The 17,026-nt window shown below is 36.8% G+C and overlaps 2 protein-coding genes across 9 annotated transcripts in view; both read right to left on the bottom strand.

Annotated features, from left to right (window-relative positions):
• LOC103041677 (beta-1,3-galactosyltransferase 2) overlaps nucleotides 1-17,026 on the bottom strand; it is a 47,342-nt gene that overhangs the window by 2,504 nt on the left and 27,812 nt on the right. For 6 of the 8 annotated variants that reach the window (XM_049465715.1, XM_049465720.1, XM_049465716.1 and 3 more), the window contains one exon: nucleotides 2,949-3,273. In XM_049465715.1, coding sequence (XP_049321672.1) covers nucleotides 2,949-2,983 — 35 coding nt within the window. In that variant the 5' untranslated portion in view covers nucleotides 2,984-3,273. Of the gene's footprint in view, nucleotides 1-2,948; nucleotides 3,274-3,365; nucleotides 4,160-17,026 lie in introns of those variants that run through there. The other 2 variants (XM_049465719.1, XM_049465721.1) reach the window with 2 other exon arrangements.
• Nucleotides 9,594-16,564, bottom strand: kcng4b (potassium voltage-gated channel, subfamily G, member 4b). The gene is made up of 3 exons (XM_007231815.4): nucleotides 16,043-16,564; nucleotides 13,935-14,777; nucleotides 9,594-11,974 (listed from the first exon to the last, which is right to left on the bottom strand). Exons 2-3 carry the CDS (start codon nucleotides 14,682-14,684, stop codon nucleotides 11,135-11,137), a joined length of 1,590 nt encoding a protein of 529 aa, XP_007231877.3. The 5' UTR covers nucleotides 14,685-14,777; nucleotides 16,043-16,564; the 3' UTR covers nucleotides 9,594-11,134.

Below are 17,026 nucleotides of genomic sequence, written 5' to 3'. Positions count from 1 at the left end.
TTGATTTTAACAAATTGAAAACCTCTGGAATATAATCAAGAGGAAGATGGATGATCGCAAGCCATCAAACCAAACCTAACTGCTTGAATTTTTGCACCAGGAGTGGAATAATGTAATCCAAAAGCAGTGTGTAAGACTGGTGGAGGAAAACATGCCAAGATGCATGAAAACTGTGATTAAAAAAACAGGGTTATTCCACCAAATATTGATTTCTGAACTCTTAAAACTTAATGAATATAAACTTATTTTCTTTGCATTATTTGATTTCTCATTTTCTGCAAATAAGTGCCCTAAATAACAATATTTTTATTTGGAGTTTGAGAGAAATGATGTCCATAGTTTATAGAACAAAACAACAAAGTTCATTTTACTCAAACAAACTTATAACTAGCAAAATCTAAAAATGTGATTCAGAAACTGAAGTTATCTCTTAAATTTTTTCTAGAGCTGTATATATGTAACATGAATACAATAATTTATGACTGATTAATATTATAGCATAACAATGCATAACAAGGTATCTACATGGGTTATTTATAAAATGTCCATAGGAATTGAATAACGGATTTATAAAGCATTATTTGAGTAACATAAGATATTAGATTAAATAAATATGGCTGAAATAATATAACATGCATTAATGTTGCGTATTATATTTAAAACTCAGTATATATGGTTGATGAGAGAAATGGGTGGAATAGAAAATGTGTTTCCACTTTAGTGTGAGGGCATTGCTTTATAAGCTGTTGAAAAAATTCTCTATGCAGGTAGTGTTCAAATAAAGTGTAACTGAGTGTTTTAGTTATTAAGGTTATTTAGACATTAGAATTGAAATGAGCTAAATTATTAAAACATGAGTAAAATATAAGCACTGTTTTTAAACAAATTGAACATACCAAGTTAGTTGCATTAATGGGCTCTTCTCACTATGAAAAATATTATTAAGTTTATGTCGACATATTGTTTGATCACATATTGAAGTCAGTAGCATAATTGTTTTGACAGGAAACCAAAACCTTGATAAGCTCCTTTAAATACCCTTGATTTTGGAATAAACTTACTTTTGTCCTTCAGAGCGTATCAGTAAAGTACATGTCAGCAGCGTAAAACTATTTCACAGTGAAAACTGCCTGCATTAATAGCAATAATAACGAAACATCTGATTTTTTAAAATAAATTACAGTACTTTAGAGTTAATTAGGGCTGTTAGGATAACTATTTTACTGGACTCAACCATTTCTTATTTTCTGCAAATAAATGCTCTAAATAACAATATTTTTTTTTGGAATTTGAGAGAAATGTTTATTAGAATAAGTAGTTTATAGAATAAAACAACAATGCTCATTTTACTCAAACATAAACCTATAAATAGGTTGATAACTATTTTTTTATTTAGACCATATAATGTCCCATAAATAATCGCAATGAATCATATTCTTGTAATTTTATGCCAGTAGTTTAATTATCATATAATAGCATAATTAATCAATTACATCCTTATCACGTATATTTTAATTACAATAATCATATTAGGGACTAGGCTTAATCCCTGTTTGGGAGACTGCCCAATATTGTTTAATACGTTGATAATGTAATTCTTGCTTCAGGCCTATAATTACTATAAGTATAATACTGTATTCTGTGTTGGGTACACTGTACAACATTTACAAAGGAAATATTCACATATACATACAAACTAGAGTCGAATTGTTCTGATAACCTTGCCAATGTCAGATTATATCAGTAATAGATTATATATGACAGTATTCTGCTCAAATCAGATGTCAAAAAAACAAAGTCGCAAAATGAGATTAACGTTTCTAAAATTGTCCGTAAAGATTTTTTTAATCATTAATAAACATAGATAAGAAATAGTCTTTCAAGTTCAGATATGAAATATGTGAATGTAAATGCCATTTATATAATCCAAATAGTAAACACTACATGAAGGCCAATATATTGTATATTTTCCCAGTAAATTATAGTATAATTGCAGTAAACTAGAGTATTGTCATTTCATCACTCTAGTGTAATAACAATATAATAGCACAAAAAAGCTAATGCAAAGTACACACATCAAAAGCAGTTAACTTTTAATCGTTCTAAAATATACTATAATTAAATCAATAATAAAAAGCTAAAATAATAAATCAACTGTTCTTAAACAAAGTCGGAACGCCAGCTCATGCACAAAAAAACATGCTGCTCATGTTTAGAAAATTAGTCAGCAAAAATTTTTATATTGAACATATATTGTTCAGTAAGATGATTATGTAATGATTGTGACGGGTCTATAAAACGGTATAATACTGTACTCAGAGTTATACACAAATATCTTTTAATGTAATTTAATAATTGAAACCAAATAAAACAAAAAGGACATACCCTCTCATTCATTCATGTTAATGGGTTCTTAAAAAACGATTCAGAAAATTAATGGCAAATATTAAGGTCAGCAAAAATGTGGCTGTCCATTTCCGTATGAAAAAAATGCTTAATAAGATTAAACTTGTTTTTAAAAAATCAAAACAATTGTGACAGGCCTGAGTATAATATTGTATACTATATAATATTATTCGCAGCATTAAACACATCGTGAAATAGTTTGAAATGGTTATTATAAAAACTAGTAGGGAAAGGTCGTGTCAGAATTAGACTACTTTTACATAATTTTTTTTTATATATATAAATATAATGTTGAATTAAATAACATTTAAAAAAATTTATAATGCGTTTTTTTATGTTGAAAAGATAGAAATATATAAATGTGAATTCAGATTGCACTGTTGTAAACACTCCTGCACGACTACACGAGAACTTTATATACCCAAAGCAGTTCTTTTAAACCCAGCTCTGGGTGTGAATACTCACCCAGCCATTAGCAGCAGCAGGTGAAAGAAAGTAAAGAAAAATGTAAAGAAAAGTGTTTTTTTTCTTTCTTTTTTTACCTTCGTTGTCCACTTCTGCCGGCTTCCTCCACCATCGTTCTGGGCGGCTACAGGTAAGGAGTGTTCCACGTCATCTCGCTCACCTGTGTTCCTCAAACTAACGGTGCCGGTCGGAGTAAATCAGACATGGAGGAAAAACATGTTTCACACAGGTGAGATATGGAACTGCCTCCAGCTCACCTCATCTGCCTGCACCTTGCACCATCTGTGAGCTGCTCATTTCCTTCTCAGATTCCTTGAACGACGAAGGAGGTGCCGTCTACAACCGGGCAAACAAAGATGAAAGATTTGATTGGCTCTCTGGTGCTGCCTTGAAGTCACAGATCTGAGAGGGAGAGAGAGAGAGAGAGGGCAAAAGTGGAAAAAAGAGAGAGAGAAAGTGGATTATAGCATACTGTATACCTGTGTACTTCATACCTCAGAGGTGTAACACGTTCACAGCAGGCTTAATTGCACCATGGCTTTGGTATCCATAGCACAGACTCTAGAGACTGAGGCTATACTGGCTGAGGCTTCACCCGCCCTCTGTTACCATAGTTCAGTCTCCAGGGGGTGGAGACAGCTTCCCAGTCTGCATTTGGTGGTTGGTGTGGTGCAGTGGATAACACCACCACCTGCCAGTTGTCTACCATGTAAAAATAAAGCTTGGGTTTAATTCCTGGTCTGGGTGATTGAATGCTGTGATACACCAATAAGAGTCCTTGGGCAAGACTCCTAACACTACATTGGCCCAACTCTGTAATAGGAATAACCTTGTAAGTTGCTCTGGATCAGAGCGTCTGCTAAATGCCGTAAATGTAAATGTGAATATAATTCACATGCTTTTCAACATTTATTCACTAGGGGTGCAATACTGTATAGATTTTTAAAATCACAGTGCCGATTTGTAGTTATTACAGCAGTTTACATGTAAAGATTGTGTTGCATGGCAGCATAAAACACACTGTAATAGTTAATTTTGATGTCAACAAGCACAATATATTGCCTTGCTTACAAAGGTTTAAATTTTATACCTTGTATCGTGATCTGTATCATGATATTTATCATATCGACAAGTTCTTGCCCTATTATTTACTGTTGAATCAAGATCAAATTAAGGTTAAATGCGTGTTCAACGCCTTATTTTTTTGAACATTTAATAACCTGATAACCTCACTGACTCTTGCTCTTTTCGCTGCCTGCAATCAAGTCATCACAGCAATACTCCTACGAAACATTATTAGTAGAATAATGTCTGTACTTTCTTCCTTGGAAAGTGCTTGAATACATGAGAATGAAATACAATACTTACAGCATAACTAGGCCTGTCACAATAACTATATTTACTTGTTTGAATTTTATAGGCCTATAGGCCACTGATATAATGAAAATATAGTATCAAAATAATACAATTGTATCATCTTAAAGAAATTAGGATGTGGATTTTTAATAAACTAGTTTTACCCAGACCTGTCACTAAAAATACATTATTAACTTATTGTACATTATGTGGATAAGTCATTTTTGCTGACTTAAGTATTTCTTATGTGTTTCTTAACAAGAAGAGTCCATTAACTGGCCTAAATCAAGCCAATATGTCGATGTAGTGTAAAAGCAGTGTTTTCTTTATTATTTTTGCCTTTATTTATATATTTTAACATATATTTTCACTTTAAATTTGCTTTTTAAATGGGTGCAATTGCATTATTATTATATAAAATGATCTGTGACACTTTAAATTGGGGGCCATTAATTGACGGTGCAGTTTTTTTTTATTAATTATTATTATGTATAATATTATTATTATTATTATTATTATTATTATTATTATTACTTACAACATTCTTAAGCATTGGAATTCAGTAATGTTTAACATAGTCTTGGCAAACTCTCAAACAAACTACTTGCAATGAATAATTAGTTGAGCCATAACTGTTAACCTTTTATCAGTGTTTATTACTGTCATAAGTACTGTTAATTAGACCCCCTATTGCTAAGTGTTACCAAATTTAAAAGCAGTAATAGTGTTTATCGTAATTATTTCTCAGGTAATAATAGGTTGGGTCATTGTGCCAGGTCTAGTTTTGCCTGATGATCAAATTACCAGATGAAAATGCTTTTTGTGTAAATGGAAACCTGTCCTACATTTTGTGTTTTTAGTAACCTGATACAGAAAACTGAAGTGAAGTTGAACAAAGACTAGAATAGTGGAGAAGGTTAAGAGTGTACGTAGACCATTCAGCTGAACTGGGTTATAACTGGGCGGAGTGGTCCGGGCTGTACAGCGATACTCTGTGCACACCTATAGCAAAGTTTACCATCTGCGTGGGCTGCTGTGAGCTGACTGACTGACTGACAGTCATTTTCCTTTATCTAATCTTCAAATTAGTTTTGATTGATATAATATTATGAAGAGCTCAATAAAAAGGAGATGTGACAACCTGAACGGGTTCCTCTAGACTGTGGCTTCTATTGTTCGAAAAGGAAACACTGTAATAAAATATTCGTCACGGATACATTATAACATATTTATAATTAAATACTGTTATCATTAAAATGACTGTCATTGAAGTTTTTTTTGTATTCCTGGTAAAGTAGAGGAGAGAATTTTTAAGTGTAACAGCGACATTTTACATATAACAAATTGGAAATTGGAAAAAATATAACTTTTACTACACTAAGCATGCGTTTCAGTGCACTGATATTCATATTTAAAATATATACTTTTATAAATATGCAATAAAAAGTGTTAAAGACTGAAATTCTTAAGTTGTTGTAACTATACATAAAGGTGGGCAAATATTATTTAAAGGGTTGGTTTTCTGGACAGGAATTAAGCCAAGTCAATTACTACATTATTTTTTTTATTTCAATGGAAAATCTTAAAATGCTGTCTAGGGGACGCAGAGTGGTTCAGCAGTCTAAAGCGCTGCCACTATGATCGGGAGATCGCTGGTTTGAATCCTGTTCATGCAGCTTGCCATCAGCGGCCGGAGCCCTCAGAGAGCATAATTGGCCTTGCTCTCTCTGGGTGGGTATATGGTGCTCTCTACCCACATCATGCCATAAGGTAATGTCACTCAGCACGAGGCATCTGTGAGCTGATGTATGGGAACCAAGTCGCTGCGCTTTCCTCCAAATGCCCTGGCTAGTCAGCAGTTTGAAAAGAGGCGGTGGCTGATTTCACATGTGGCATGTGCTAGTTTTTACCCTCCTTGTGTTGTGTTGAGGCATCACTAGTGAAGAGGGTGATTGGGACAAATAAATTGTTAAAAATTGGGGAAAAAAAAGAGAAGCTTAGAACCTGCCCCAAAATGTATTAGCATAGTCGCAAATATGACATGACCAGTATATGTAGTATACAATATGTATTTTAAGGTAATATAGTTTTTAATGATTTAAGAAAATGCTTTTAAAAATAACATGAATGCCGAACTAAGTAAACATTTTTACAAGTCCAAGCTTTTGTACACATTTCTAAAATCATGCTATTTTACTTGAAACATATGCCCAAACTTGGCATTTGTGAACTCACTAGAATCCTTAAAGCTTGCAGGTGTGAATGTTCTGCTCAGATGTTTATTACAATGCAAAGTCCATAGGAAGAGATAAAAGACGAGATAACTCGACAGTGGCAGTACATCACCAGACTGAGATTAGCTATAATGTAATATGCAGTAGTCAAGGCATTTTTATTGTCTACTAAATGTTAAATTGTTTGGTAAAATGGAACAGCAATTTATATTTGGAAAAGAATGGAAAAGTATAGAGAGTGCAAAAAAATAAATAAAGATTACCACTAAATTAAATGAGTTGCCTGTTCACTGGCATTTCAGGGCTGTAGTTTATTATAAACAAACACCTTATAACCCATAAAAGACGTTTTGGAACAGTGGATAGTAAATAATTAAATGTTTGTTATTATTTAATTCCATTTTTTTTGGTGAAGATACACATTCTTTAGTTAGGGCTTTTCTTCTACAGCCATGCCTTAGTAATGTTAGCAACACTCCCACCCACCCAACCACCCAGCACCAAAGTCCCCCGTACTACGACACTCCATGACTTTTGGACTTGTTGCTGATATGGATCTAAGATGTCCTCCATGAAATTTTCTTTTCTAACACATCCTGCTGTTTATAAGGCTCTTTGACATTATTTCTTCTTTTACTTGAAAAAAAGAATAGTTATTTCAAATAAATCTACAATTAATGTTGTCAGGCAAGTTTCAGCCACAATATTAAAACCAGCTGCTAGGAAAGTAGTAACAAGGTAGGTAAGTAATTTAAGTGTTGTGGCTAACTAGTTAGTGCATATATTGAACTGATTTTAATGTTATTATTATGCGGAGTATTTAATTGGAAGCTACACATTTTAATAGGCTTCATATATGTGTGTATATATATATATATATATATATATATATATATATATATGTATATATATATATATATATATATATATATATATATATATATATATATATATATATATACATATATATATACATATATATATATATGTATATATATATACACACACACACACACACACACACACACAGGGTTCCCAGAGTGGCATACCTGATATTTAAGTGCAAGTAAATTAGAATAATTTATCTTAATATAATAATAATAATAATAATAATAATAATAATAATAATAATAATAATAATAATAATAATAATAAACCCACAAGGACAACAATAATAAACATTTAGTAAAACAATGTTTATAAAATTTACAATGAAAGAAAAAAAGGAAAATAGCAGCTAATATAGTGTTATTAAATGTATATATTCATATATAAAATATATAAATAAAATGAAGTGCATATAAAGTCTATGTTTATATATAAAATAAGGTGCTTTAACTAATGTGTGTGTATATGTATGTATGTATGTGTGTGTGTGTGTGTATGTGTATATATATATATATATATATACACATACACACACACACACACACAAGTTAAATAAGTTGGAGGATAAAGACCAGAGAGCGGAGATTTACAGTTGTGGTCAAAAGTTTACATACACTTGTAAAAAAACATAATGTTATGGCTGTCTTGAGTTTTCAATAAGTTCTACAACTCTTATTTTTCTGTGATAGAGTGATCGGAACACATACATGTTTGTCACAAAAAACAGTCATAAAATTTGGTTCTTTCATAAATTTATTATGGGTCTGCTGAAAATGTCACCAAATCTGCTGGGTCAAAAATATACATACAGCAACAAAATTTGTCAATTTTGGTGATGTAGCGAGTTGTGTCAATCAAATTAGCTTCATGTCATGGCCTCTTCACTTCTTGTAAGTGATTCTGATTGACTACAGCTGTTGACTTCTCATGAGCCCATTTAAATAGGGCTCATTTGACCCAGTGATTAGACTCAGCTACAAAAGCTACAATGGGAAAGTCAAAGGAACTCAGTGTGGATCTGAAAAAGCGAATTATTGACTTGAACAAGTCAGGGAAGTCACTTGGAGCCATTTCAAAGCAGCTACAGGTCCCAAGAGCAACTGTGCAGACAATTATACGCAAGTATAAAGTGCATGGAACAGTTGTGTCACTGCCACGATCAGGAAGAAAACGCAAGCTATCACATGCTGCCGAGAGGAGATTGGTCAGGATGGTCAAGAGTCAACCAAGAATCACCAAGAAGCAGGTCTGCAAGGATTTGGAAGCTGATGGAACACAGGTGTCAGTCTCCACAGTCAAGCGTGTTTTACATCGCCATGGACTGAGAGGCTGCCGTGCAAGAAAGAAGCCCTTGCTCCAGAAAAGGCACCTTAAGACTCGGCTGAAGTTTGCTGCTGATCACATGGACAAAGATAAAACCTTCTGGAGGAAAGTTCTCTGGTCAGACGAAACAAAAATTGAGCTGTTTGGCCACAACACCCAGCAATATGTTTGGAGGAGAAAAGGTGAGGCCTTTAATCCCAGGAACACCATGCCTACTGTCAAGCATGGTGGTGGTAGTATTATGCTCTGGGGATGTTTTGCTGCCAGTGGAACTGGTTCTTTGCAGAAAGTAAATGGGATAATGAAGAAGGAGGATTACCTCCAAATTCTGCAGGAAAACTTAAAACCATCAGCCCGAAGGTTGGGTCTTGGGCGCAGTTGGGTGTTCCAACAAGACAATGACCCAAAACACACATCAAAAGTGGTAAAGGAATGGCTAAACCAGGCTAGAATTAAGGTTTTAGAATGGCCTTCCCAAAGTCCTGACTTAAACCCCATTGAGAACATGTGGACAGTGCTAAAGAAACGGGTTCATGCAAGAAAACCATCACATTTAGCTGAACTGCACCAATTCTGTCAAGAAGAGTGGTCAAACATTCGACCTGAAGCTTGCCAGGAGCTTGTGGATGGCTACCAAAAGCGCCTAGTTGACGTGAAAATGGCCAAGGGACATGTAACCAAATACTAATGTTGCTGTATGTATATTTTTGACCCAGCAGATTTGGTGACATTTTCAGCAGACCCATAATAAATTTATGAAAGAACCAAATTTTATGACTGTTTTTTGTGACAAACATGTATGTGTTCCGATCACTCTATCACAGAAAAATAAGAGTTGTAGAACTTATTGAAAACTCAAGACAGCCATAACATTATGTTTTTTTACAAGTGTATGTAAACTTTTGACCACAACTGTATGCTGTCCATACGCTACACAAGTTTGAAAAGACTCTGAAAGGACTTACAAAAGACAACATTTTGACACCCTCTCACATCTAAAGACAAGTCAAAGACATTTTAGTCACAGACTAAAGATTTTGCAAAGACTGGGGATCACTAACTGCAAGACTGGCCTCAGGCCTTCAGAGAACATGTTTTGCTCTTTGTCTAAACTGGAAGTGTCTGATATGATCTAACACCATAGTTTTCTATATAAATGATGAAGATCCAATCAAACCCGTATGACCTGCTTGCGTTTTCTTCTCAAGTAGCAGTGGTGGATGAAGTACCAAAACCAAGTACTTAGTTAAAGTTAAAGTAAAATACCAAATATATCTCCCTTTTATATAGTGTCATTAATAGTCAGATTACATTGATGTCTATCAAAATGATCATAAGCGCAACATGTGTTAACCAAGTGGGTATAAATAACTTTTTTCCTTTGCAAAAACAAGCAAAAGCAATTTTGTTTTAAGATTGATTCACTTCTTTATTACAGACTAATAAATGTACAACTTATAATAAATAAGGTTTCACAAATAAGTTCTACTTTACTATATTGCAACTAGTCCTAAACAGCTCTGGAAAAAAAAATAAGACATCACTTAAAAATGGTGAGTTTCTTTGATTTTACCGAATTGAAAACCTCTGGAATATAATCAGAAGGAAGATGGATGATCACAAGCCATCAAATCAAACTGAACTGCTTGAATTTTTGCACCAGGAGTGCAGGCATAAAGTTATCCAAAAGCAGTGTTTAAGACTGGTGGAGGAGAACATGCCAAGATATATGAACACTGTGATTAAAAACCAGGGTTATTCCACTAAATATTGATTTCTGAACCTTTCTCATTTTCTGTGTATAAATGCTTTAAATTACTATTTTTATTTGGACTTTGGGAGAAATGTTTGTAGTTTATAGAATAAAACAACAATGTAAATTTTACTCAACACACAACATATACCTATAATAGCAAAATCAGAGAAACTGATTCAGGAACTGAAGTGTTCTCAATTTTTTTGACATTTTTTTCAGAGCTGTATATTTCATATGTTTCATAACTTACGCAGCATAGGCACTCTCAAAATTGTATGATCTTGCACTGGTTTTTAACTATTTGCTCTGGGTAGCTACTGGATGTCTAGCAATGTAGATCAAAGCAAGTTCTGAATATAGTGTAAAGAACATATCTTGAAGACTGCTGCTTCAAAATGTATTAAGTTGCTGAAAATTTAAAAACACCAGTAGAGTAAAAGTTAAAGAAAAGCTACTTAAGAAGAGTAACTAATAATGTTCGTTGTTACTTTCCAAAACTGCTAATTAGATGAATTAGAAACATTGTAGGAACATTGGATTTGAGCCGCCTGTTGAACCGAGCCATACAGATACATGAGAATGTGGAAAGTAAACTTTAGTCACGCTGTGGTGGGGCGTTACAAGACTGGTCTTTATCTCCAGGGACAGAAACCACAAATGTTGCAGCAATTCCTCAGCTTTTATTGTCAGCATTCCGTGGCCTGTCTCAGCACGCCGTGGCTGTGAAGATGGGCCGATTAGCCCTGGATCCGTTCTCGCTCTGGTAGGGTTTGTTGGTGTCTAGTTGTGGCCAGTAGTAAGGGTTTTTCTCTGCCTCTTTCCTGACCTCCTCCGCGGCGCTGTCGGCCAGGAGCGCCACTCGTTCTTCTTTGTAGATCATCTCGTGCTCCTGCTTGAGCTCGTTGTAGGAGCGGGAGAACATGTGGAAGATGGAGGTGGCCGGGAAGGCCATGATGAGGATGCCGCTCAGAATGCTGCTGAAGGCCACCACCTGGCCCGGGATGCTGCGCGGCACCATGTCGCCGTATCCCACCGTGGTCATTGAGATGACGGCCCACCAGTAGGAGGCCGGGATGCTGCTGAAACTGTGTGGCCCCACGGCGGTGCCGGAGGACAGCTCGTTCTCCGCCAGGTGGATGAGTGGTGAGAAGAGAGCCACGGCTACGCAGAGGAAGACCAGCAGCAGCCCGAACTCCCGGGTGCTTCTCTGCATGGTCAACCCCAATGTCTGCAGCCCTAGGGAGTGCCTGGCCAGTCGCATCACATACAGGATCCGCAGGGCTCGCATCACCCGTAAGATCAAGCCCAGCTTGTCCAGGTACCCTCGGCCAGTCCCCGGTTCTCCCGTACTGTCGTTCTTCTCGTCCACCACCAAGGAGATGTAGTAGGGCAGAATGGCTACAGCGTCAATGATGTTCAGTGGACCGCGTGCAAACTCCAGCTTGCTGCGGGCCTGCAGGAAGCGCAGGGTTAACTCCAGCGAGAACCAAGCCACGCACACAGTCTCCACGATGAACATGTGCTGACACTTTTGTGAGCATTCGCCCTGTGTATGAATACAATAAGAAAGTTAGCCTCTTGAACGTCTTATGATTTTTTTAGAAGATGCATCCCTTAAAATGTAATATGGATTATATATATTGTCGCTGTCATGAAAAACACTTATCTCCAAAACAGCAACTTTACAGTAGAGAGAGAAAACCTTGTAAACTTTCAATGGAAGTCGATGTAAAAAGAGTTTATCTCAGTATTTTTAAATTTTAAATTTGACTATTTTACCATTTTACAGTGAGCTCAAACTCAGTCTCTGTAATAAGCTCAGTTAGACTCCTCGTTAGCGCATGGGATGCTGGCGAAAATGAAACCTCAGTTTAGGAGCTTAAACAGTTCAGTGGACTGTAGGTCACAAAAATAGTGTAAGGAGCTAAAAAAAAAAAAAAAGTGTGAATCCTTGTTTAGGGCTTAGTTATACCATATGCATATTGTAAAAAAAAAAAAAAAAAAAAAAAGATTACACCCACAAGTAATTTATCTATGTAATCTAGCGTTGCAATTCGGCCATTGCAATTCCAATTATGTTTCACAATTCCATTTTAGTGTTAAGTGTGGAAAGCCAGCCATTCATTCAATACATCATCAACAATCATCATCAATTTACTGTGCGTTCTGCGTTCTCAACCTGTTGACAGTTTTCTGGAACTATTCTAATAAGCTCCTGTATTAGGGAGCAGATTTTCCTCATTATTCCTCATTCCTCATTATTATACTCCTTTGCAGGAGTAGAAGAAAACTTATTTTCCTTCAGTGTGAGTTATTGTAAAAAATATATTTAGTCATTTTTTATTTCTGTTTCTATTCCTTTCATCATGAACTTTGGACAAAATGTTTAACACTTGCCATTTAAACACAATGTCAAAAAATGAATATATATATATATATATATATATATATATATATATATATATATATATATATATATATATATATATATATATATATAGTTTCTGAGTTTCTGAGCTCTGATCCTGGTGGCCTGGTGGGTTTTTCCTACTGCATCGCACCCAGTTCAACTATTTGCTGATTAGTTGGTTGGCTTAAGTTTGCTTAGAGCAGGGAAAACACTGAAGATCAAAATTCTAAATGTTGTATAGTCCAAGACTAGGCTTAATACCTGCATGGAAAACTGCCACTACCTGTTCTGTTCTATTAATAGGCACTCTAGGACCACTGGTTGGAAACCACACTTTACACTCGTCCCAGATAAATGTCCGTAAGCAGGACTGTTTGGGCAGGGCCTCATTATCTCTGGTTTGTTTTTACACCCACTGATTTCAGGAGGACCAGAAACAGACCAGAACAGCTTTTACACTGTTCAATCTAGATAAAAGGCTGGATGAAAGACTAGTGTGAAAATGCTTATAGTTTCACTTGTCAAATTTATGAATTTAGTGTAGTTTTCACTCAGAAATATTAAGCTAGAACTTTATCTTAGATGCTGCATGGCATCTGTGTTGCTGAAGAGGATAAAATACTCCTAAATAAGCAAATAGATGGATTTATTGGTGTCAACAAATATTCTTGACCGCAGGTTTACAATATTTATTTAACTACGGTGTCATCGTGTTGAGTAATGAAGCAGTAACTTCAGTAAATCAAGTTGGGGGTGAGTCTTGGGGGAATTTAGAGCACCTATCCCTCAATTAAAATATTTATATTTGATTACAAATATTAAAATGTATCAAAAGCAAAAATTATAGAATGTATATCGCAATATTGATATTTTCTCCAATCACTGTTTAGAATATCACCTAGATGCACTGTATCTGAGCTGCATAAGAGCTAAGCTATCCAGGCATGAATGGGATGAATTTTTTATTTAATTTCTGGGCTGGGCTTTACTCACACTGCAAACTCAAACATCTACACTCTCAAATTATGGGGACCCCTGCTGTAAAGTAGGTAAATCTCAATTTGTCTGCAAAGCCAAACAGATTCTGCACACCCACCCGGCTCTCTTCCTCCCTGAGATTGGGCATGGTGCTGATGCACAGGCTGATCACAGTCACAGCGATCATGATCACCGAGAAGCAGGCGAAGGTTTTTCCCAGCCAGCCCGAGTGTGGGTTTTCCACCACCTCCCTGAGGCGACTCATGAGGGCACGGTAGCCCTTCTCTTGTGCTGGCCTGCTCGGCGGCTTCCTCTTCCGCCTCCTCTCCTCGTTTTTACGCTTCCTCTCAGCCACGTCCTCCAGGCGGCTCATCATCCGGCGCCGGCAGCAGCGCTCCATGTGCACCATGTCGATTCCCCAGTAGTCCAGTTCGTCTGAGAGGGACACGGCGCAGAGTTGCCGCAGTAGCCGCAACTTTCCTGCGGCTAGGAAGTTGAGGATGACGCGGAAAGTTGCAGAGCTGCGGTCGAAGAAGTATTCCTGCCGCGCCTCGTCGTAGTCGTCGCAGAGCCTCGCGATTTCCTCTGGTCCTTTGCAGTGCCGCAGTTGACCCAGGCGGGAGAGCGGGAACTCGTCCAGTGTACTCCAGGGGAAGGCGTAGCGGTCGCCTCCTACATTGATGAGCGCCAGTTCGTCAGGGTTGACCTCTTGGAGGGCAGAGGGGTCACGCAGTAGCCAGGCTCTCTTAAAGTACACCCCCTTGATAGTCTCTGTCTCTGGAATCTCTGTGAAAAACCGGTCGAGGCTGCTGTCATCAGTGCTGACTGAGAAATTGCTGAGGTCATTAGTATTGCTGATGATGGGCATGATGGCATTTGGCCATGCAACTGCAGGGGCTGCCGTGGGATGCGGTGGTTTTTAGAAGATGGGAATCGAGAGGTGGATGCCAAAACTTGACCACTGCAATGGAAGCAAATAGAACATTATTATTGCTAGCATTGGCGTAAAAAATAAATCAACCTGGTAGCTATTTTTTTTTTTACACATTTAATACATTTACATCCTAGTTTCGGTAGTAGTTATTCTCTAATCTGTGGTGGTTTCTGCTTTATAATAATTGGTTAACCAACCATTTTCCATTTTTTTTTTTTAGCTCAACTGAGCATATAAGACATTGTGTATCTCTATAATTACAGACTGCAGTCCTGTATCTGTTTATCTGCATACTTTATTATTATCCTCCTTTCACCCTGTTAGTCCTTCTTTGGTCAGGACCCCACAGGACCACCACATAACAGCTATTATTATTATCATGGTGGCGGTCTGTTGCTGTGTGTTGTGGTGTTCTGTTACGACTGGATCAGACACAGCAGTGCTGCTGCAGTTCTTAAACATTGTGTTCATTCTATTTGACACTCCTATCTATCTGGTCCAACTTATATATCTATCTATTTATCTATATATATATATATATATATATATATATATATATATATATATATATATATATATATATATATATATATATATATATATAAAGACAGAAGCTCATATGTTGCTGCCCAGGTGGACTGTTCTCAGTCCTGCTGTAATACCGATGCGTCAGTGTCACTGCTAATGCTGAAAATGATGCTGATCACTCAAATAATAGCTGCTTTGTGGTTGTCCTGTGGGGTCCTGACCTTTTCAAGAACAGGGTGAACAGAGGATGTAGTAAATAAAGCACACGGAAACAGATACAGGACGTCTGTAATTACAAAACTACACAGTGCTCCTATATCTTTATGCTCAGTCAACCTAAAACAATGGATGGAATCACAAGAAGGTGGTTATAATGTTATGCTTGATTGGTGTATGTGTTTACAAGTGGTGAACAGCAGGAAAGTGCTGATTGGTAGGTAACAGCAGAGAGTCCCTTGAGGATAATTTTCCTATTACCACAGCAAAACAAGAGCAGTGCTGTTTACATGGGGCTCGGTTGGAGACTGTATATGGACATAACTGGTGTACGAGTCTAATCCTGCACTCAGTCTCAGCCATAAACAAGTTTTTACAGTTTTACATAATGATATTATTACCACTCAAAGCTTCAAATAGGCACCTCTAGCTTTTGGAGTTTTATTGAGTGTAGAGCGTAATCATAATTTGCACATTCATCTAGCAAACATGAGCTCAAAGACATAAACCCTAAAATAAGATAGAAAACAAACAAAAATAGCACTCACCTTGTATCCTTATATGGCAGAAGAAAATGCGCTCCGTTTGTAAACTTTACTGTAAGCGCTGGCTTGAGTGTAGTAATAGAGTTCTCGCCAGTGATCCAAATATGATGGAGCAGAGGCATTTACATTTCTGTCACTTCGGACTGTAAAAGCTCTCGCTGGAAATAGTTTGGGCTGGGTGGAGGCAGAGTCCTGGTACCATCCCGTATCAATCAATCACTCTGATAATTAGCCGGTGCTGAGGATGGGATGGAGGGTTCGTGAGGGTCACCCCTGTGCATCCTCGTAATTTTGTCTCTACCCACGAGAGAGATAATCCTCGAACACCGCAAACACATCCGAGCGAATCCTTTGGTTAAAAAAAAAGTACTTTCCGAAAGCCTGGAATAAAACCGATTAGGATGTTCTCTGAAAACCTGTTATTATGTTATCTCATCTTCTTTTCGGGTGGACCAGTCGTATATATGTGTGTGAGAGTGAGAGAGAGAGAGAGAGAGAGAGAGAGAGAGAGAGAGTAAGTAAGGGGGGGGGTAGAGAGAGAGAGAGAGAGAGATGAAGAGAGATGGATGGATGGGGAGAGAGAGAGAGAGAGAGAGAGAGAGAGAGAGAGAGAGAGAGGGAGCAGTAGAGAGCAAGAGACTGTTTGGCTGAGTGCTTGATAGTGTTTGGTGTTAATTTACTGGTGATAAAAAAAAAAGCCAAGCAAGCTTTCTTTCTAATATCTCAGTTTAGTGCGTATTATTTAAAGCATGAGATTTTAATAATGCAATTGAATTAAAATGCCCTCACTGTCACTGTTGTTTTCTGTGTAGATTCGAACATGATATGCTGCTCATGTTAAAATAAATACAAGGCCTGTGATTACTCGGCCCCTGATCTGGGGACTGAATGAGTATCAGGGATTAACTGTAATCTCTCGCAGATGGATGATGATGATATCAGGGCTGTGAGTACGACGGTGGGGCGGTTGATATTTGAGCACCCACG

The sequence above is a fragment of the Astyanax mexicanus genome, chromosome 16 (genome assembly GCF_023375975.1).
Source record: "Astyanax mexicanus isolate ESR-SI-001 chromosome 16, AstMex3_surface, whole genome shotgun sequence".
Lineage (NCBI taxonomy): Eukaryota > Metazoa > Chordata > Actinopteri > Characiformes > Acestrorhamphidae > Astyanax > Astyanax mexicanus.
This window is presented reverse-complemented; position numbering and strand designations above follow the sequence as displayed.

Bases quoted from the DNA above. Each gene is read 5' to 3' on its own strand.
- kcng4b (XM_007231815.4), bottom strand. From the start codon at position 14,684: ATGCCCATCATCAGCAATACTAATGACCTCAGCAATTTCTCAGTCAGC. The intron at 11,975-13,934 runs GTGGGTGTGCAG...ATTCATACACAG, and splicing joins TCAGGGAGGAAGAGAGCCGG to GGCGAATGCTCACAAAAGTG.